We start from the raw sequence: 22,047 nt of genomic DNA on the forward strand, positions 1-22,047 counted from the left end.
TGCTAGTCTAGCGAGTCCAGCACTCAACAACAGGGCCAGCATACGGACACCTATTCGCCAGAGCTCGTGCACAAGAGTCGACAATCGTCACCTCCCAACAAGGAGTTTTCAACCAGCGCGACGAGATACGGGGCGGAACAGGCTGCAGAGAAAGCGAGGCCACACCGAACGAAACACGCTGCGGCTTTCCTCGGAGTGCCCAAGGCGCGTTGGAGCTCTCCGCATCGCCCCTCTGAAGGCCCAGCTGGGAAGCTCTCCTCTTGCGCAACGGGCCCTCTCGATGAACCCTCGCAGTTGAATTTGGCGTGCCGGAATGGGCTCGAATCTTGGCAACGGCATTGGCGGAATGGATCTAAGCGGCGCAATGCAGGGCAATGGCTCGAACCAGCCCCAGGCCACCGAATACACGCTCCAGGGCGTGATGCGTTTTCTGCAGACGGAGTGGCACCGACACGAACGCGACCGAAATGCCTGGGAGATTGAGAAGCAAGAGATGAAGGGGAGGATCGCCAACCTCGAGGGTCAGGCTAGGAGAGCAGACGCCACGCAAAAGGCGCTGAAGAAATACGTGTCCATCCTGGAGCGCAAGATCAAGGACCAGGCCGCGCAGCTCAAGGGCACCGCCGTTGCAGACGACGCCGACCTGGCAAAGAAGGATCGCGCCGCCAAGATCCAAGAGAAGCTGCAATGTGCGACACGCCTTTTGTTTCCCCTTTGGCCATGTAAATCTTGGATTTGATTGTTGCTGACCGCAGAACCAGCCTCATCGGAGAGCCAGCCCGTTCCAGGCGTCGAAGGCGTCGAGGTCGAACGAACCGACGACGAAACGCAACGAACAGAGCTCAAGACATTCCTGGATCAGTGCCAGTCCGAATTTATGTATCTTATGATCACCCCGGCGAACCCTCTACCACCGCGCGAGTCCCCTCCGCTGCCGATGTTGGAAGATTTACGAGAGGCCGAGGCGTTTGGCATGCCCGGCGCGCAGCTCATGGAGCGTCAATATCAGATCCCCATGCGACAGGGCCCAAACCACATGCAAGACATGAACTCAAGACAGCACCAGGGCCCAAACTCTCTACCACCGATGCAGCAGCCCCCATCCAAGTTTGCCCCAAACGCTCCTGATATGCAGCCTCAAATGGTGCGCTCCGTGAACGAGCATCAGCAGCAGTCTCTTTTTCATAACTCTAACGAGTGGCAACAGCAGCAGCAACAGCAACAACCCATATCGGTGACAACGCGCCCCGTGGAAGATGGCATGGCGCGCTCCAACCACTCAAACGAAACGCTGGGCGGGTTAGAGGAGTCTGTAGAGCTGAGAGAGAAGCCGCCTGCTGCTCCAGACCCTGAAGGCTGGGAGTTTCCAGACGGATCATTCCCAGAGCCCGTAACTGGCCACCCACCGTCGCAAACACCCTCTTACCGATCCGATACCGACGCTTTTCCAAACGCAGACTACTTGTCAAAGTCCCCAGGCCGAGGTCCAGGAACCCATCGAAGAAAGAGCTCCATGTCCAAGAGGCGTGGCAGTGATCACGACATAGGCGCAAGCCAAAAGGCTGAGAGCGCAAGCTTCAAGCTACGATTTGGGCTAAGGGGCCACCTCAATACCGTTCGAACTGTCATCTTCTCCGGCGGCGGCAGCCCTGGCGAGCCTGAGATTTGCACTGCCGGCGATGACGGCATGATTAAACGATTTCACGTCCCGCGGCTGGATGGTAACGCTGCGGCCTCAAACAATGCGGCTTCGGATCTGGACGTAACCGCAAACTTTACCCACCGCGGCCATAATGGAGCCGTTTTGTCGCTCGCAGCATGGTCTCCCGCGCCCAACTTCTCTACCGGAGGCCGCGCTCAGGGTGATGGCTGGATCTTTTCCGGAGGTCAAGATTCTACGATTCGAGTCTGGGAGCGTGGTAGGGTCGATCCCAAGGCAACGCTGGAGGGGCATACAGATGCCGTCTGGGCAATCTGCGTCCTGCCGACAACACTGGGCTCGGTCTTTGGCAGCTCCAGCAACTACGGAGCTCCTGACCGCATACTGCTCGTCTCCGGCGCGGCTGATGGAACTGTACGACTCTGGTCGGTCAGCGCACCCCCTCAACTGAGCTCGCCACAGCCTGGATCAACCCGAGCCGCATCAGGACGCGGAGGACGCGTGCGCGGCAACTCAATGAGCTCTGGCAGCGGCTTCTCCAACTCTCCCCAACCCACGGTGGCTTCCAACTCCCCCTTCAACCACACTCTCGTACACGTCCTATCCAGGCAAGATGGATCCAAGGCGAGCCCAACTTGCATCACGCCGCTCGGAAGCTCGGGTGAAACGTTTGTCGTCTCGTATTCGGATGCCGCTGTCCTGGTGTACGATACAAAGACAGGCGAGCAGGTTGGCTCCATGGACAGCTTGGAGACGTACGACGGCTCGATGAAGACGAGCGTCAATGCAGTGGTGGCCACTACAATCGGGTTGGACCAAGGCAACCAGCATCACGGAACTAACATCGGCGGAGAGGAGGACCCTGCCATGGGAGGACCAACGGGCGGGCGGTCCATGGCTGGCTCTGGCGTGGAAGGCACCATTATTTCTGGCCACGAGGATCGCTTTGTACGATTCTTTGATGCCAATAGCGGTATGTTGAACCTTGGGTCTCTCTACATGACAAACGAAGAAAGCAAAAACGCTAACATGTCTCATCTCACAGGTCAATGCACATACAACATGTTGGCTCATCCTGACGCCATTTCTAGCCTATCTCTCAGCCCAGACGGGCGCGAGCTGGTGAGCGCCGGCCACGACGCCTCGCTCCGGTTCTGGAGCCTGGAGAAGAGGTCATGTATTCAAGAAATCACGAGCCATCGGGTAATGCGGGGAGAGGGAATTTGCACGTGCGTATGGAGTCAGGACGGCAAGTGGGTGGTTAGCGGAGGAGGCGACGGCATTGTCAAGGTGTTTGCACGATAGTGACGATGGCATAAACAATGGGTTTTCGTTTTGATCGTTTTGTGTTTTCTTCTTCTTCTTCTTTTTTCTCAGAACGAGTGACGATGGTGATGATGAATAGAATGATGGACCAAGGGAAATGGTTTGGTAAGATGTTCTGGGAGGAATTCTGTGTTTTTCTCAGGGTGAGAGCCCAGTGTATAAATGTGTAGCGTGTACATGCGTTGAGGCTCGTCGATACCCGGCAACATGATGACTGTGCGCCACCGGCCATTGCTTTCCGCCGATTTCTGCTTGATGAATTTTGCTCTGCTTACTGCGTCGTGTACTGTTGATACATCCATCGTGAAATGGTGGTGTGGTGATTCGCGGGCTACGTCCAGGATGGGAAAGTCCAGATGTGGTGTATGAAGTATATAGGATAAAATAATCAAATCGGCTTCCAAGCAAGATCCGCTACAACAGGCGCGCAACGCCTGAAATCTTCCGTAGTATAGTGGTCAGTATGCAAGCTTGTCACGCTTGAGACCCGGGTTCAATTCCCGGCGGGAGAGATCCGCCAAACCTCCAAGAGGTTGATTTTTTTGCCTTTTTTTCTTCGTCTTCTATCTATATAAACAGATGGCCGGCCACCCACGTACCCTCGGACTTTTCTTCTCCGTGGCTGCAGCTGCATTTTCATATTTCTTTTCATCTTGTAACAAGTGCTGTCCAAAAGCTACCCCACGAAGGGGTTGCCTTGGTCTCGCTTACGCGCGTGCATACCGCCTACACCAACGAAATGCCGGGCCGATCGGCATTTTCAACCCGATAGCTGGCGTGGGCGCTGCGGCGCAGGTGGATGCTCCCGGGAAATACGGCATGGAGTTGCAGGCATCCCAGTGGCCGATTCCGACCAGCTTTTCTCTGCTAGATACGCGTTCACAGGCTGTGGAGAGCAGCAGCAAGCAGCGATTCGAGACGGCGGGCCGGTTCTAGAATGCCTTCACAATGGGGGGGTTTCGCGTTGTGGGTTTCATGATATGTGCGAAGTAGGCCATTGTTGACGCTTGTCCCATGTACCTGACACACAATCCGGCACGGATTTGCCATCGGGATGTGGTGCGACATGGGACAATGTGCGGGAAACGGGTGAGATGAGGTGAAGGATGCGTTGATTGGGGCGCCAACGGATGGAGGGCATTACGAATACTTGCGCTTTTTCGCAGCCAGTCGTGAGAGTGAGCCAAGAATACCAAGAGGAAGAAACCCTGCCAGTGCGGTTGATTAGTTTGATGGTTTTGACAAGTGGGTGTTGTGTCGTGTGCCCGTTTACTCTTGTCGTTGCTCCGTACTAGAGGACAAAGGGGAAATGATGTTCCTCTCCTTAAACAGTTGAACCTTGTATCAGGGATGTCAATTAATGAAAGGAGATGATGGATTTTTGCGCCTAAGCTCAAGCGCAGCGAGACCCCTCCATACAGCACCCATAGCACCCTGTACTCGTACACAGGACATTCTGGATACGCATTCGCCCTTTGCTGGAGCAAGTGCTGGGTACCTAACCTGCTCGTTTGAGGACGTGTTTGCCGGGATTGATTGGACAGGAAACGTCTAGCGGCGAGGCGCCTGGTGGCTTGCAGCAATGACGCAGGGAGGTGGGATGGGGGAAAGCGCACACGAGTGGTTGCCAGGAGGGGTTTAGCGCGTAGTGTTTTGGGGGAGGGATTGTGGGAATGGGAGTTTGATTTGTCTGGGGGGAAGGAGCTGAGAAACTTGAGAACTGAGAAACTTGGGAAAGTGCGTATTAATTGGATAGAGGTAGAGGAAAACACTGTACAAGAGGAGAGAGAGGAGAGGAGAGAGAGAAAAGGCATCTACAGCTTGTGATACTGTGCAATGACTGTGTGGTTCCTACATATTCATCATCTCTTAGTAAGAAACATATGGAATCTCTTGTACAATTCCACATTCATCCAGCAATGCCACGCATCCTTCTCTCTCTTTCTCCGGACTTTTACTTGCTCGCCTTGCCTTGCTATTTCTCCATCGCTCCACCGGCATGACCCTCGCTCGTCTGTTTCAACCAGCGGCCTGCATTAGCGTGCTGATACCACTCCAAGCACCTCCTCCAAAGCACGGATGCAAAGGCAACGGGGGACGGAAGCCAAAAAGCAAAGAGGCTAGTTGATCCGAATCATCGGTTGGGCGTGGCGATTACGCAGCCCCGTCCGGGGTGTGTCTTGTTTGCGTCTCGCGGGAACGACGAAAGAAGGGGAGGGGGGAGAGACAGAAGGCGAAACTCCGGCCGCTTGGCCGCCGTCATTGTGCTGTCAGCCGCGTACACGTAACGGTGGGTTTGGAGGTGGTTAAGACAAGGAGCAGAGAGCAGGGCGAGATACCTACTAAGTAAGAGGTCGAAGCCGAAGCAGAGGGGGAGAGTTGTCTGCTGGTTCGCTCTTACAACGTACGAGTACACGCTGCAGATTTCTGGTCTCTTTGCGAGGGCAATCTGGGTATTCATTCCTGCTGCCATCATCATCACTAACTGTTACTATTCTTTTCTTTTCATTTTCTTTCTTACAACCGTCATTATAAAGGAACAAAAGTACAAGGACAAAGAGCTTGGGTACATCGATTCTGCCTGTCAAAGCGCTTGGCAGGGCTGCTGCTGCAATTGCTGCTCATGCGCTCCAACAGCTGCACACGCCCACACTAACAGCACTCGCCAAGTGCATACACGCCCACCACATCCTTGCCTTGTCTTCATCTCTCCCTCTCCCCTTTCTCGCTTCCTCCTCTTCCTTTTTCATTACAAGTATTTCTCCTTGTGTAACTGAAGCGGCTCTTGGACGTGTTCTTTTGGTTTCCGCTTTGTTGATTGCTCTATTCCCTTTTGTCTTGGATTCCTATACTCGCCTGGAATTGTTCTCCTCCAGAGAAGCTTGGACGATCTACCCACTTGATACGCATCCTTTTTGGACACAGGGCCCCCTTGGATCGACTCGACGGGACCGGTAGCTCCATATATCTCCCTTGAACGACTCCAGTCTGCAACTCAGCATTCCGAGATCCGAAGGCCAAGCTCAACCTCGATTTCTCGCCTCTGCACATCTTCATTCGCCGCCATGATACCCTCATCCTGGACCTCGATCCTCTTGGCCGCCTGTGCCTTGTCCACGGCATTCGCCTCACCAACCACGCGCTTCCAACGCACAAAACGGTTAACGCCCAAGTACTTCACCGAGCCCGGCGGCAGTCTTGCGCGGAGCCACTACGACCAGCGCTACTTCAAGGGCGAGATCTCCTACGAGGAGCACCGCGATGTGCTGCGGCAGCTGATCCGCAGCTACCTGATGACACTGCACGAGCACGGCGTCGAGACGTGGCTGGCGCACGGCACGCTGCTGGGCTGGTGGTGGAACGGCCAGATCATGCCGTGGGACTACGACCTGGACGTGCAGGTGTCCAACAATACCATGACGTGGCTGGGAGAGAACATGAACCGCACCGAGCACACGCACACCTTCAACGACGTCTCCAAGACGTATCTGCTCGACGTCAACCCGCACCACGTCGACTTGACTCGCGGCGACGGCATGAACATCATCGACGCCCGCTGGATCGACACCAGCAACGGCATGTTCATCGACATCACCGCCGTGCGCGAGCGCGATGCCGACATGCCCGGCACTTGGAGCTGCAAGAACAGGCACCGCTACGGCAGCCAGGACCTCTGGCCCATGCGCACCACCGAGTTTGAGGGCGTCAAGGCCCGCATTCCCTACAACTTTGAGGACATTTTGCGCGGCGAGTACGGCGACAAGAGCTTGGTTGTGGAAGAGTTTCAGGGGTAAGTTGAACAAGAAAACAAAAGAAAGCCGTTGAGCGGCCGTCGTTGAGACAAGTCAAAGGCTGTGAGGCTTGGCAAAGTCAGCCCCGCGGCGAACCCCCTTGCAAGCTTCGGCAGCCCGCCTCCTTTTTTTTTTCCTTTTTTTCCTTTTTCTTTTCCCACATTTTGCCATGATTCGATTATCCCCTGCTAATATCTCCTTTTTTTTTTTAGTCATCGCTGGAACCGCGATATTAATGAATGGGTCAAGATGACCGACGACGAAATCAAGCAGCGCAGGGAAGCCGCCGAGCAGCGCAAGAGAGAAGAGCTTGAGAACAAGGGCCATGAGTAAAGGGAGGGGAAACATTCCTAGCCGTTTAGTGTTTTTCCATAACCTTTTTTTCACCATTCTTTTTTTCCTTTTACGGGTACTTTTAATAGGGGGGAATGGGTAAAGGGCGAAAAGCAACGGAGCATTTCTGGCGTTTGTTTTTTGTCATACGAGACGGTTGCTTTTCAGGGTGTTTTCTTTTTTCGTTATATATATCCCTTGCCGTGTAATTGGTTTATTGTACATAGTTGGATAACCAGGCTTGGTTAATGAGTCATGTCTATTACATTCCGTGTGAGAAATGGTGCTTTTACCTTGTATTTAGATAGACTCACCGGCCAAGATGTTTGAACTTTGTATATGTATGTATATGCAACAAACACATATAATCATGATCAGATATAAAACATCTGCCCAACGCCATTATTCATCCTCCTGCGCCGCTGCCATCCATCTCTTCCACGCCCGCAAATCCATCTCATGCCGCTCATCTCCATCCCATCCTCCAATCCTCGGCCCCGATCCCAAATCCACCAACGGCACCAAACTCGGCCGTCCATGCGCACACTGAAACGGCAACGCGCATTTCGCAAGCCGTCGCACCAGCTGCTCGCACTCCTCAGCCGAAAGAGCATCGTTGAACATGATGGCACCTGCAACACATAAGTCAGCTCAGTCCCAGAAAAGATGGCAGGTGACGACATACTTCGACAGGCCCTCGAATGCAGCAACTCGAGGATCCCTCTGGGACAGCCGCGGAAATTGGCCGTAGGAGGTTGAATTTGAGCTTGTCCATCTACTCTTCCAGCACTGCGCGGCCGTGGGGGTAAGATGCCCTCGTCGTCGAGTTTCCATATCTCCTTGCGCATCAGTTCCACCAAAAGGCGCGGATCGGTACGACAGCGCTCCAGGATACTCGGAGGCAGAGCCGAGACGGCCACCGTACAGCCACCACTCTCTTGTTTCGTCGAGGCTGCTCGTCGTTGGGCCTTATACAGAATGCCCCATGCTTCGAGATGCTCCTGATACCGCAACAATAGATTGTGTTCTCGCTCCGAGATTTCAAATATCAAGGGTCGCTCGAGAGGCTCAACGACCGCCTTCGGGATCCCATTCGAACCATCTTGCCTGAAGTAGCCCGCCATGAGTTCCTCCAAACGGCATCTCTCGTCTGCAGCATGCTGATCGAGCATCACCAGGGCACACGAGCTGTTCGGCTCTCGCCCGCTCGTAATGTTACTCAGGGGAAGCTTCAGTAATATGAACTTTTTATCGACTTGTGCAACGACCTGTGCTGCCGCCAAGGCTGATCGCGACACGCGGCCCTCGATGCCGATGGATGCTGACTCGAACCTGACTTCTCCTTTATCCTCGTCGCAGCACCGACGCGAGCCAGGATGTGATATCGCATCACGCCTCGGTTCTGGCGCTTCGTCGTTGATGCGTGGTATAGCAGGTCGAGCTGTTTCAAAGACGGGGTTTTTCCATGACTTGAGGATGTTTTGCAGCCATTCGCTTGGTTCCTTCTTCTCGCCCACCTCTGTCCTCTCTTTCGGTATCCCATCTCTGAAATCCGACCCGCTCACTTTTGGACGCTTTGCTTCTTCACTTGGCAAATCTTCTGCCACTCTCTTAGGGCGTTCAGCAAGAGCCAAAGGGCCTGTTTTAGATGTATCTTGAGATTCAGATTCCACCCCCTTTCCAAGCGTTGCTCTTGGGCTGAGAGGGACTGAAACGTCAAAGGGTTTGCGGAGCAGTTGGCCTCCCTCACCAATCAGCCGATTTGTCACAATGGTTTCCGAGTTGGTTCGTCTCGTTTCATGCCTCCGCAGCACCTCTTTTTCGGACCTATGTGCTGTCCGTAGACCAACCCTCATCCTATTCCATCCGTCAAAAGGACTGTCTGAGAGGGATGATACTGGGTCAGACGGCAAAACTTGCGACGGGGGGGCTTTTGAAGCTGCCGTTGAGGATTGACGCCCCTTGGTAGCCCGGATTGTGCGACGGTGTGGAGCGGTTGAGAATACAGACTTGTCTGAAGATGGCTGAATCCTTTGAGGGCGCATGTGGTGCTTCTTCAGGAAGCTATAAATGACTACCCTGAGCAAATCAATAATTCTTTCAAGATCCCCATGTGAATGGCTAGAAGTGTCATCAACGTCGAATAAATCTTCAGTCCCTTTGAGTGTGATTCGAAGATAGAACATGGGCCATCGGTCCACCCCTTTGCCTTTCCTTTGATTTGGGCCAGCCCCAGTATTGGACATGCCATCTTGGTGCTCAACGATGCCAAAATCCGAAGATGCAAACATTCTGTTCACCTCCTCGTACAAAACATTGCTTCCATACTCGTTTGAGACTGGCAATATCCCTACGCTCATAAACTGAGATCGGCGTGTCGCAACAGGATTCAGAGAAATGCAGCCCTTGATTGTGATGTGGCCAGCAGTTGCTGATACCGGTTCCCACGAGTCCACGTCGCCAGAATCTGCTAATGATGCTTGCGTGAAGAATCGTAACGCTCTAGAAACCATGTTTGCATTCTCCGGTGGCTTTAGACGTAGCTCACGCTGTCCTTTGGTCTCACGCAAGGCCACGGTGACCCCAGAAGGCCAAGATACGAGCAAGCCGACCACATCATGAACCAGACGCCCCCACTCCTTCTCAAGCCCATGCCGGTCCGAGAAGAGGGTAGCCCGGTGTTTAACACGTACGGGAAGAGAGCCAAATAGGTTGTTGACGGCAACTCGCGTGCCGTGATCAAAGATTTGGAATCGATCTCCAGGCAGAGAAGGCGCCTGTCTCTTCAAGAGCTTGCCATGATGAATCGAGATGGTGTTGTGCGAATTGTAGCGATAGTGATGGGATGTAACCGTAAGTAGAGACAGCGTGCTCAGGGAAGATAAAAACGCTCCCTGTCTACCGTAGAGCCCATGCTGGGGTGGAAATTTAGATGTAACTGGACACAAGCAGTTAGTATCACAGCCAGGAGATGGCAGAAACAGCTCCATACAGTAGGGTTTTCCGAGCCCTCCATCCTCTGCAAAATCGCCAGGACTAATTCCGAGCCCATTGTCCTCTACAGTGCAGTTTCCTCGGCCGTATTCAACGTAGATGTTGACCTTGGTGGCGCCAGCATCAAGCGAGTTCTTGAGCAGGCCGCAGACGACGCCATTGAGGGACGTGATGGTCGACGAGGACCTGATTTTCCCAACGACATCCTCCGGGAGCGGCCTGATGGACATGGCACATGATGCTTGATTGGGCGTAGGCGAGATCGAACCCGAAGATGAGCTGAAGCTGATCTGCCGAGTGTCGTGATACGAGCCAGGGTCATGTAAGATTAGTTGTTACCATTCCGGGCATGGATGGTTAGGCAAGACCTAGAGCGTCAGGCCGAGTTCGGGGGGGGAGAAACACGGGGGTTTGTTGCACAAATGCTCCAGAAACTGTATGTGCAGCAGAGCGTATGTACAGCACTGGAGGATTGCTGTAATGGCTCTTGAACGAACAGGAGACAGACGGTGATGCTCGGTTGATGTCGGTGAATCGGGACTAGAGGTACAAGTAGGTACGGAGTACGGTAGAAATGAGCTTAGCGCCAGGCCCAGTTTGGCAGCGGCATTTCGTCATCGTCAGCTGCTCGGGGCCGCCTTCATGTGATGCGGCATCACGTGACGGACCCCTGCCTTTGATGCCGAAATGATGCTCAACCTCGACTCCGGCGCTATTGTTTCTAGCGTTGCACCATCATGCCCATTTTGGGTATCAACCTCTGTCTCTTCGCGATCCGTCTGTGACTCTTGTCCCTCGCATATTATCTTGCCCGTCACGTTCCTTTTCCTTGCCGCCGCGTCTCGAGAGCCCAATCATCCGAATCGCCCGCCCCCTGCGTGTCGTAGCCTTGCCGAATCCCCTCTCGCCCGTGCAATCTCCATCTGTGCCTGACGCCGTCCAACCACCGCGCCGACGACAAATCTGCCGCCCCTTGGAGCCGCTCCCGCGGCATTCCAACTTGCTCGTCCTTGATGGCGACTACCAACCTTATCGCAGAGGCTCACGGTACTGTCTTTTTGCTTTTCGCCGCCCTCCCTGCGCCTGGACGTGCCCTGTGACAACATCAGGCGTCTCCAGCCCAAGCAGCCTTGAAGCACTAACACCTAGATAGATGGCCAAGCACAGCAGCGGCGAAGACCATTCTCGACATGGGTCAAGAAGCTCACCAACTTCAAGTCATCGTCGGACGGCGAGCGGCAGAAACGACACATAAGAATACGGCGAGGCCCCAAGCTCAACAATCCATATCCCCAGTCCGGGCACGTCAGTTCCAACCATGCCAACGGCCAAAGCTCTTATTCGTTCGCTACTGGCCGCACCGACTGTAGCCTCTCTACGCTAGATCAGCCAACTCGCTTTTCAGCGGATGGGTATGCACCACCGACTGTGGGCAGGAGGAGCTTAACCACGACCATGTCCACCGAAACCGAGCCCGATCGCCCTCGATCCGTCATCGCGCCGAGTCGCGCGCCGAGCTCTGTGACGGGAACGAGCAGGACTGTTGGAGGAGGACAAGAATCCAGAAGAGGCGGCGATAGCACATTTTCAAGCCCGTCTCCATCAGTCAGGTCCCTCGCTACAACATTGACCACCATTCAATCCTTTGCCCCCCATGGACAAGCCCCGGTTGCTCCTACTCACAGCATCACTCAGTCAATCCAGTTCAGCCAGCCGTTCCCTACGGCTTCCCCGGCATCGGCCATTCCAGCGCATCTTATCCCGGCGAACCACCTAACGACATACACCACGGCCACGGCCAACAACCTCCTCACGGACAATGCATCCATTCTGACTCTGGCTTCGTCGAGCAAGCGAGGTCGCCGGCGATCGATGGATACCGATGCGTCCGTTCGTGCTCTTGCTCCATCGTCTCTCTGGGGCGGCAGCCGCGAAAGTCTGCCCCTGAGCGTCCTCAGCGCCAACATCGACCCTACGTCCAGCCTTCACAACGCCTCCAGGCTCGGCGCAGAACGCAACAGCATATACTCTGCAACCGGAGTGGCTCCAGCGATCCCGAGCGAGCGCAACAGTCTCTATGCTAAGCAGGGCGACGGTGCAAGCGTCAGGAGCGGCCGCCTGGGACACGGCCGACCCGATAGTATAAGCGGCAGCGTTGCACTCGCCAGCCCTCGAGAGGTACCTGATAAGAAGAGCCTTGCCGAAAACCGAGAGGACAGCCAGCTAACATCGACTTCCAAGGAGGACTAAATTTGCAACATTCGTTTTGAGCCGCCATCTTTTTTTTTCTTTTTTTTTGTACTGGGCGTTTTGGGGGAGGACTGTGTCCGCATTCTTTAGACGGGCCTATATACGAGACTGGGTCAGGAACGGGTTCCTTTTATTCTTGTTTTTTTTTTTTTTTTTTTTTGCTTTCCCGTTTTTCTTTCGGTCTTTTTCTCTCTCTGCGTTTTCTATCCTTTTATTATTTCAAACGGGAGGGGTAAAGACTTGAAGGATGTGGCAAACGTGATACCCTTAAACATACGACAAATTGCAAGTGTTTTTTTCTGTTGTTTTATTTCTTTTTCTTTCGTGCACAGAACTAAGCACGGTGAGTGGAATCTTTATGTTGAAGCATGGTGATGGACCGTGTAGCATCCGTGCTATTATATTAGTCTTAGTTACTTAGTATAAACCGAAGTTCGATGTAGGTGTAGAATCTGAAATTGAATTCCAACTCTACGAAACTGCATGTGCATTCTAGTGATTATAGCAAACGCATTTAATTTAGATCATCAAATATTAGCAAGACATTTGAACAGAGACTGACGGTTATGATAAGTTGAGATTTCATCGCTGGGATTCTCGAACCTTGCCGTCTTAGCGGATGAGCCACTGTGGCGCCCGCTAGCAGCAGCATCAGAAGCTCTCCCGCAGCTCCAGCCTCTCCGTCCCGCCATCGTCATCGCGCGCTGGCAGGGCGACAAAGATGGCCATCTCGGTACGTGAGCTGTGAATTCAGCCTTGCAGCAGCTCTCCCCTTTGAACGCTGAGAATCTTCTTCTGTATTGCATCCGTGGAAGCTAATTCAGCTCACAGTGGAAGTCGTTTGACTTCTTCGACGTCACGCAGGTGGCGCTGCCCGACGACGAAACCCGCCAGCTCTTTGAGAGCAACGACATCTCCAGCGTCTGCACAGGCTCCGACAGCCTGTTTGTCGGCTCCAACGATGGATACGTCAGCATCTTGGGCAAGGGGTGGAAGGTCATCAGGCGGTTCCAGGCGCATGAGGCGCGCATCACACACATGCGTCAGGTGGAGGGGACGAGCCTGCTGGTGACGATTGCGGTGAGCCATCTCCACGGCGTTTTCGAGAGCGTGCGCTGACTGTTGCTTAGGAGGACATGAGCAGCGAGCCGACGCTCAAGGCCTGGGCTCTGGACAAGTTGATTAAGAGGACCAACATGCCAACCTGCCTCAGTACTTTGACGGTCAATAACGGGAGGCGGCAGTTTCCGGTGGGTTGCTTCTAATGTGATCGAGAGGCGCTGTGTTGACCTGGGACATACAGATATCGGCATTCGCTGCGCTTGACGACCTTACGCAAATCGCAGTGGGTTTTGCAAACGGCGCGGTAACCGTCATCCGGGGAGATCTTGTCCATGACCTGGGGACCAAGCAGCGCATCGTATACGAGTCGGAGGAGCCCGTGACTGGTGTCCAATTGACAACCCAGGAGAGTTCAACAACTCTCTTCATCTCTACAACCTCGAGGATATTGCAATTAGCATTATCTAGAAGGGGGCAGGGCTCACCACCAAAAACGATCGAGGACTCTGGCTGTGCGGCGGGCTGCATGACGGTTGATCCCAAGACGGGGGATATTGTTGTCGCCAGAGACGATGCCATATACACATATAGGCTGGATGGGCGTGGGCCACCTCGAGCATACGAGTCCCCCAAACGACTCGTATCTATGCACAACGACTACATTGCCGTCGCGGGTCCGTCATCTGTTAGCAGCAGCAGAGACCCCGAGGCTTTGCGGAGAAGATTCGGTTCGGCGACGGCAGATGGTCTATTTAATGCGTGGACCTTTGTTCTCCTGGAAGCGGATCTGCGAGTGGTTGCCCACACCGAGACGCTCATCTCCCCTGTCCGATTCATCTTTGAAGTATGGGGGGATTTGTTCACAATCACCGAGGAAGGAAAAGTACGGCTACCAAACTTGGAATTCTCAGCCATGTATGCTAACGGTATCCTCAGACCTACCGATACCACGAGAAGCCGCTTCAGCAGCGTCTGGAAATGCTCTACCAGCGCAACATGTTCCCCCTCGCGATTGAGCTGGCTCAGAACTCGGGGATGAATAACGAGCAGCAGAGCCTCATCTATCGTCGGTTTGGAGACCATCTATATCAAAAGTCCGACTATGATGGAGCAATGAACCAGTACATTCGAGCCATCGACGCTACTGAGCCTTCTCAAGTCATCAGAAAGGTGAGAACCCTTTTTTCAAAGCATACTTCAACCGCTGACCAAGAGTTCAGTTTCTGGATACACAAAGGATACACAACCTGATTTTATACTTGGAAAAACTGCACCACCACGAAAAGGCTACATCCGACCATACCACGCTCTTGCTCAATTGCTATGCTAAGCTTAAAGACATTAAGAAGTTGGAAGAGTTCATCATGGCTCCGGGAGACTTGAAGTTTGATTTGGATACAGCCATTACCATGTGTCGGCAAGGTGGCTACTACCAGCAAGCTGCGTATCTGGCCAAAAAGCACGGCGAGACCGAGCTCGTTGTAGATATCTTGATTGAAGATTCGAAGAGTTATGATGAGGCACTGGATTACATTTGGCATCAGGATCCTGCAATTGTCAGCGTCCCCCTTCCCCTTTTTGGCCAGCCCGATACTGACTGCTCTAGGCGTATCCGTGCATGCAAAAGTACGCCAGGGTTCTGATAGAGCATTGCCCCAAGGACGCGACAAAGCTGTTTGTGGATTACTATACTAGCAATTATCGACCGCGGCGCACGGTAGTTGTGCCCATTGAGGAGGTTGCCGAGGCTGCAGCTCCAGGCGGCTCAGGGTTAGCTGCCGGGGCTGCCAGTGCCGTACAGAACCTGACCAACCTCCTCATCCTACCTTCATACATCAGTCCCGCAACCGGAACGCCAGGAAGCGCAAGGCCGACCGAAGCCGTCGTCTCGGTAGACGAAGACGATTTACCGATACCCAAATACAATCCCCCGCCGCCCCGGACGGCATTCTCATCCTTCATCGACCACCCCGATGAGTTCATCACATTCCTGGAGGCATGCCTGGAAGAAGAAAAGCTGAGGGATCTTCACAGCACCGATCTGTATACCACCCTGTTTGAAATGTACCTGCACAAGTCCAACGAGAAAAAGGGCAGTTTACACAAGGAAGAGTGGGAAGCAAAGGCAAAGAAACTCATTGAGGGCGACCATGTGCCAATGGAGAGCTCCAATGTGCTCCTATTGTCACATCTATCAAATTTCCAGGACGGCACCGTTTTGGTCAAGGAGCAGGCTGGGCTACTGTCCGACATTTTCAGGTCTTATACGTCGGCAAAGGACACACGCGGGGCGTTGAAGGCACTGAGAAAGTACGGGCCGGAAGAGCCGCAGCTGTATCCGGCCGCCTTGGCATACCTCACGTCGGATCCTCGGGTGCTAGAGGAAGCCGGGCCGGATGAGCTGGCAGCCATCCTGACCAAGATTGACAAGGACGGGCTCATGGCTCCGCTACAAGTCGTTCAGACTCTTGTTGGACAAAACTCTGGCGGCGGCGTGGCTACCATGGGAATGATTAAGCCATATCTTCGTGATACAATCACCCGCGAGCGCAAGGAGATTGCCCAAAACCGGAATCGAATATCCACGCTCCGCGCCGACACGGAGAAGAGACGCAGCGACCTGGAAGATCTCAGTTCGAAACCTGCCGTGTTCCAAGCCACGCGATGCTCCGACTGCGGCCAGGGGCTGGACCTCCCAGCGGTGCACTTTATGTGCAAGCACAGTTTCCATCAACGATGCCTCCGCGGCGGCGGCGAGGATGACGAGATTGAGTGCCCCAAGTGCGCTGGCGAGAATGAGGTGATCCGCAAGATGAGGGAGGGGCAGAGGGAGCGAGCTGGGCGGCACGAAATATTCAAAGCAGATTTGGAGAACAGCTCTGACCGATTTGCGACCATTTCCGAGTGGTTCTCGCGAGGTGTGATGGATGCGCAGGGCTCAACCCAGGCTTCTTGATTTTCTCTTATACAGGCGGGCGCAGGCGATGAGGCGGTGTATTTACCATGTTTCCCTCTTGTTTTGAGTTTCATTATCATTTTCACTTTTTGGGATACATATCTAGACTCTTTGATAGTAATTGTGACATGAAGCCAAGAAAGTGATGCTTTTGTGGCCCGTTTGCTTGTTCTTCTGTTAGTCCGGAGCTTTTCGGTTCAAGTGCCGAAAATGCCCCGCGTCTCATGTCACCTCAGATGATGTTGTAATAAGTCATGTCACTTGATGGCACATACATGCATTTTAATCCGTTTAATTAACACTCACTCACCACTTGTCAATTCATCTCTCTCGCACCATATCATGGCCCATTCAGATTCAGACTCGTCCACGATGCGTCCAAATCCAAAGCAACTGGTCGACTTCTTCTCTCGCTCGCTCACGTCCTTTCACTCATCGCCGGATGTCTTTCGCATCCTCTGCACGCTGCCACATGCCGGCGCGGAGCCGGTCTCGCGGCCGGCATCGGGAGTGCGCAGGTTAGTGGTTTTGGATTCAAGTTTTAATCCGCCGACGAGGGCGCATGCGGAGATGGCGAGGTCTGCGCTGAAGTGGGCTTCTTCGTCGTCGTCATACTCGGAGGGCGCTTCTTTTTCTTCTTCGTCGCACTCGGATGGGACGAGGCTGATGCTGTTGCTGAGCGTAAACAACGCGGACAAGGCACCCAAGCCGGCGAGTTTCCCGGTGCGGCTGGGGATGATGGAGGGGTTCGGGCGGGATCTGCTGGGGAGTCTGGGGGATGTCGGGACGGAGATTGACCTGGCGGTTACGACGATGCCGTATTTCCACGACAAGGCGAGGGTGATAAGCGAGAGCTGGATGTATTCTTCTTCTTCGGAGGGGCGGGAGCCGGAACAAGTGTTTCTGGCGGGGTTTGATACTGTGATTCGGATATTCAATCCAAAGTACTATGGGGACGGGGGCATGAGGGCGGCGCTGGGGCCGTTTTTTGAGAGGGCGAGGTTGAGGGTGACGATGAGGACGGATGATGAGTGGGGAGGAGAGGAGGAGCAGAGGGAGTATGTGAGGGGGTTGGGAGAGGGGAGGTTGGACGATGTTGGGGGGGATGTTGCGTGGGCTGGGAGGGTTGATTTGGTGGAGGGGAGGGGGGATGGGGTGAGTAGTTCGAAGGTGAGGGATATGGTGAAGAGAGGGGAGAAGGAGGGGCTGGAGAGGTTGGTTGATGGGGAGGTGATGGGTTGGATTGAGGGAGAGGGGTTGTATAGGGAATAGATGGGATGGGGATGGGGATTGTGGTGATGGTGTTGTGAGGTTTTGATTTTGATATTGGTTACCCGGGAGTTGAAGCGGGAGAATATTTTACATGGATGTGATGCGCCGTTTGAACGGTGGATGACTTGGTATGAATTTTCATTGTATATCCTAGCCTTTGAAGTGAATTTGAATATAGAATTGATCATGAAAATAAGCTGTGAATTGTTGGTAGATGTATATATCAATACGGAGCATGTACCCAGAGTGAAGGTACTTACAAAAGTTTGACCTGGAACGGCACAAACTGCACACGTCTCGGAGCTGGCCACCGTTTTCCAAATCACGCCTAGGATGGATTCAAATACAATGCCAACCATACTATTACGTTATTACCAATAGACATCAGCATCTCTACGCAGAAACGGTATTAACTGCTCTCTCGCCCTGAACATCACAAACGGCATCCTGTACCGTGCCTCTCGGAGCTGATAACCACATGCCAAAAAAAAAACAAGCCTCCAAAGAGCCACAGAATAACGGGGCATCTCAATTACTCTTACGAAATGCTTTCACTCTCTATCCATGCAAAAGACAGAAATTTTCCTCGCTGCTGCCTTGCATCTCGGCCATCTTCCTCATTTTTCCCTTGGTGCAGAGCCTTTTCAAACCGAACCTGAGTCAGCTAACATCTCAACCCCCTGTCCGTTTAGGCAACCAACCAACCAAACATCTCTGATACGGGAAATGAACCAGAAGCGGGTCCCATTTTTTCTGCCATTAAAAAAAAAACCTTTTAGGCGGTCAGCCCGCCCCACAGCAGCACCTATAAAACAACGCCTCGCCCGCCGTGCTTTTGATTTTTTTTTCTTTTCTTCTTTACGTCGACAATACTTCAGTATGTGCACCCCCAACTGCTGCACATCCCGCAGCCCCCGCAAAAAAACCAAGAAAGCCGGTCATGCTAACAAATCGCCTACAGGAGAATCATTTCTATAGTATTCGTCTCTTGCTTTGGTTCCCAAAAAAGCCATCGAATCCACCCTGGTTGATGATTGTATATCCTCGATACCCAAGAGTGAATTTTTCTGGTCCTCTCGCCCTGTCCGCAAGGATGGCGGCAGTCGCCTTGTGCTTCTGCTGTATAGAGAGTTGTTTTTTTCTCTTGATGATCTCGACCCTGCCGGTGGTCTGCCTTCGGGCGCGCTGGTAGGGTGGGTGTCGATGGACGTCTGACAGGCCCTTTTCCTTCTTTTCATTGCTGCTTGGGGCTTGCCCTGATGGTGAAGAAGAGATTTGACACGTACTCTGTAATTCAAGCACATTAGATTATAGTGTAGTGTGTGGTTCACGGTGGACGAATTCACGGTAAATGCAGTGGTTTGGACACGGCGGCGTGAATCCCAAGGATCTGTCTGGGAATTTGATATTTCGCTTTATGACTATCCACCCAACTTTCCTCTACTGTGAAGCTGTTTATAGACCCCTTGCCCTTGCATTATAGGTCGCGTTTGGTGGAGAAGGATTAATGGCTTGCATGGAGCTGTCGCGCCTAGGACTAATTGTGGAGAGCTGTGAAGCATGCAAAACTTCATCGCGAGCCTAATCTACTTGATGATGTATCATGAGCTTCCTGGTCCTTTTCAAAGCCTACAAATGATCCTTTAATAGCAGCCACATGATACTTGACACCAGCATGGCCTCATAAAAGGATGGTTATGATCGGCATGTTTACACGTTCGCGTAAGACGCACCTTCCATCGTGAAAATGAAGAATACCTATTCAAATGTGTAGACACCTTTTTATCTTAGTCATTAGCCGTAACCATGATATCTGTATAGCTCCCTCTATTCTAGCCATCCAAACCTTTTTGCAACAAAACTCACGCATCCCAGTAACGCCGTCACGCCCGTGACTATAATCAAAATCCCATATCCGCTGCCATACCCTCCGATAGCCTGGCCCTGCCACGGCATCCCTTTAACTAGAGCCTCGCTTAGCGGGCCTGACGCAATATTCCCAACGCCTCTACCGATGGAAAGAAACGCAATCACCATGAGAGGATCATACCTGCTGGTGTTGACACTGCCATGGCGACCATCGGTGCTGATCGACTCTGCATCTGCAACGGTAGCAATCTTGATGACATGTCTCATGATGCCTGGCCATGAAGTGGTGAAAGACCCAGCAAAGACGCCGTAGACGAGGCTGAAGACGTACAAGATGCCAATGTTTGACCCAAGACCCCATAGCAGGAAGACGCCGAAAACAGCGCCCAAGGTGGATATCAAGATGCATGTCGTTACGTGCAGCCTGTCGACCAAGGTGCCCATTGTGATGGGGCCCACGACTGATCCGACATTGAGCACCAGCAGTGTTGCCGCCGAGGCGAAAGTGCTGGCGCCAAGCACATCCCGCGCATACGTGGGCAGGAAGATGCCCGGGAGGAAGAAGCCCAAGCCCTCGACAAAGTTGCCCAGCTGGTAGAGGGCAAAGACGCGGTTCTTCATGAAGCTCCAGTCGAGTGGTTTGATGTGAGCCGTCATGGCCGGCGGCAGGCGAGGCTTGACGAAGTAGATGAGCGGCATCGTCAGGGCGAAGAGGGCCACCGACCATATGCGCAGCGTGGTTCGGAAGCCATATCGGCTGAGCAGCGCCTCGAGCACCAGCGGGATGGTGAAGCCCCCAAGCCCGGTCCCTGACCACTGCCACTTGGTGAGCTCAACTCTCGACAACTACTTGTATATGCCACAATGAGACGGAGATGACTCACCATCAGACCGTAAGCAAGTCCTTTGCGGCGGTCAAACCACTCGTCGACATACATGAGGCACGGGTTGTAGGCGATGGAGCCGCCAATGCCGTACAGGGCGCCCTGTGTGAGGATGAGATGCGTCGTGTTTTGTGAAAAGGACGAAAGCGCGAGAGCCACGCACATCATGAGCAGGCCGGCGGTCGGGTTCCAGCGGCCCTGCTTGGGATAGATGCGCGCGAGAGCAATGACCAAGGGAGCGTCGAGGTACATGATGCCCTGACTCGAGTCAATGGGAAGCTTGTACGAATGGCCTTGTGCTACTCACCATGGCGCAAGTTCCTATAATGGCAGTCTTGGATGAACCGGCAAAGGGTTCGTGGGTGCGGTAATACTCCTGGAAGATGCCAAATGCGAAAGGAAAACCTATTCATCCCGTTGGGTTAGCATACTATAACCATTGGGTTCTGCGTACAATTCCTATTCAACTCACCCCATACCATGGCCTCCATCACGAAGCAGGCTGCCAGAAAAAGCCATGCATCTTTGCCTGTGTCGACGGGTGGCAGAGAATAGCCCTGGTTCTCGTCCTCTTGCTGTGCCTCCACGTCGTCAGGGCGAACTTCTACCGCCGCAGTGGAATCATCTTTGCCCTTTCCCTTCTCGCCATTGTCCAGCGGGGAGTTGACATTGTGGTCGATCAGGAACGTGATTGTGGGAGTCGGCGATGATGGCGTCGTCACTGTCGGCGACGTGGATGGCGTTTCGGCAGGTGTGGGCTCGGCCGTAGGCATTGAACACCCGGCTCCGGTGGATGGGGATGTGTGTTTCGATGATCTCACAGTTTGAATATCGAAATGTGTGTTTAACAAATTTGGACTGAAAATTCCAATGAAGCAGCTTGGATAACCAAGATCCCGCGCGGCGCAAAGAGTCTAGATGCTGCCAACAGAGATATCTCACAATCCGTATTGCTCCAAGGCGGCTTTTGTACCAGCTAACCTTTGTCCAGATTTAAAGCAGAAGCATTCTCCCTTTTTCTTCTACTTCATTCCTATGGCGCCTTCTCGCTGGTTTATATATCCAGCCCCCTCCTTCGCCATCCACTTGGCCGCGCTACTCACGATACGTTTATCCCAGAGTGGCTCTGCGAGGTTACCAAGTCTTCTCCCGGTGGTCATACCCAAGGATGGAACCACGGAAGAGAAGGAAAAAAAAGAGTTTATTTCACTTTCATTCTAGCTTGCCTGTCAGATATCACACTTTCTGGTTTCGGCAGTTTGATTGATACTGCCCGCGGCCCTCACTAAGAAAGAGAAGTGCACATATCAAGCCGCCAGGGATTCTCTTACGAACCGGTTTGCTCTCCCCCCAGCATCAAGGTGCAGGTATGGAGCGTCCAAACCATGTGTCGACCCCGTCGTGCCATTAACAACGGACCGGGGATGCATCGAGCTTGACGTGTGTTTTTTTGTCTAAACCAGGGGATGGCAAACGCAGCCCCCCACCGGTATGCGTGCGAGTACTTTGGCTATGGAGCTTTTCTGGCTCGGCGAACGATGGCGGCAAACCTCTTTCCCCCTTTGCCCCACGAACGAACGTTGTAGCAGCCCGGAGATGCAAGGAAGGGGAGAAGAATGAAAAAACCAAAAATAACCAAAAAAAAGCATC

At 53.2% G+C, this 22,047-nt stretch overlaps 7 protein-coding genes across 7 annotated transcripts; 5 read left to right on the forward strand and 2 right to left on the reverse strand.

The window, feature by feature from the left end:
* Positions 1–313: 313 nt before the first annotated feature.
* On the forward strand, positions 314–2,965 carry Triagg1_4807 (uncharacterized protein; the record flags this gene model as incomplete). The annotated part of the gene is made up of 2 exons (XM_062899251.1): positions 314–689; positions 762–2,965. The coding sequence occupies 2 exons, from the start codon at positions 314–316 to the stop codon at positions 2,963–2,965; spliced, it is 2,580 nt and encodes an 859-aa protein (XP_062756387.1).
* A 3,086-nt stretch (positions 2,966–6,051) lies between these two features.
* Positions 6,052–7,110, forward strand: Triagg1_4808 (uncharacterized protein; the record flags this gene model as incomplete). Its single annotated transcript, XM_062899252.1, has 2 exons — positions 6,052–6,776; positions 6,990–7,110. The coding sequence occupies 2 exons, from the start codon at positions 6,052–6,054 to the stop codon at positions 7,108–7,110; spliced, it is 846 nt and encodes a 281-aa protein (XP_062756388.1).
* Positions 7,111–7,512: 402 nt separating this feature from the next.
* Positions 7,513–10,334, reverse strand: Triagg1_4809 (uncharacterized protein; the record flags this gene model as incomplete). Its single annotated transcript, XM_062899254.1, has 3 exons — positions 7,513–7,742; positions 7,796–10,048; positions 10,103–10,334. The coding sequence occupies 3 exons, from the start codon at positions 10,332–10,334 to the stop codon at positions 7,513–7,515; spliced, it is 2,715 nt and encodes a 904-aa protein (XP_062756389.1).
* Positions 10,335–11,117: 783 nt separating this feature from the next.
* Triagg1_4810 (uncharacterized protein) lies at positions 11,118–12,354 on the forward strand (the record flags this gene model as incomplete). Its single annotated transcript, XM_062899255.1, has 2 exons — positions 11,118–11,151; positions 11,258–12,354. 2 exons carry the CDS (start codon positions 11,118–11,120, stop codon positions 12,352–12,354), a joined length of 1,131 nt encoding a protein of 376 aa, XP_062756390.1.
* A 721-nt stretch (positions 12,355–13,075) lies between these two features.
* Positions 13,076–16,372, forward strand: Triagg1_4811 (uncharacterized protein; the record flags this gene model as incomplete). Its single annotated transcript, XM_062899256.1, has 7 exons — positions 13,076–13,087; positions 13,186–13,434; positions 13,485–13,604; positions 13,658–14,299; positions 14,353–14,586; positions 14,637–14,972; positions 15,023–16,372. The coding sequence occupies 7 exons, from the start codon at positions 13,076–13,078 to the stop codon at positions 16,370–16,372; spliced, it is 2,943 nt and encodes a 980-aa protein (XP_062756391.1).
* Positions 16,373–16,714: 342 nt separating this feature from the next.
* Triagg1_4812 (uncharacterized protein) lies at positions 16,715–17,644 on the forward strand (the record flags this gene model as incomplete). Its single annotated transcript, XM_062899257.1, has 1 exon — positions 16,715–17,644. The coding sequence occupies one exon, from the start codon at positions 16,715–16,717 to the stop codon at positions 17,642–17,644; it is 930 nt and encodes a 309-aa protein (XP_062756392.1).
* A 1,710-nt stretch (positions 17,645–19,354) lies between these two features.
* Triagg1_4813 (uncharacterized protein) lies at positions 19,355–21,170 on the reverse strand (the record flags this gene model as incomplete). Its single annotated transcript, XM_062899258.1, has 5 exons — positions 19,355–19,402; positions 19,511–20,329; positions 20,398–20,655; positions 20,705–20,802; positions 20,870–21,170. 5 exons carry the CDS (start codon positions 21,168–21,170, stop codon positions 19,355–19,357), a joined length of 1,524 nt encoding a protein of 507 aa, XP_062756393.1.
* Positions 21,171–22,047: the final 877 nt, after the last annotated feature.

The sequence above is a fragment of the Trichoderma aggressivum genome (genome assembly GCF_033847375.1).
Source record: "Trichoderma aggressivum f. europaeum strain CBS 100526 chromosome Unknown scaffold_015, whole genome shotgun sequence".
NCBI classification, from domain to species: Eukaryota; Fungi; Ascomycota; class Sordariomycetes; order Hypocreales; family Hypocreaceae; genus Trichoderma; species Trichoderma aggressivum.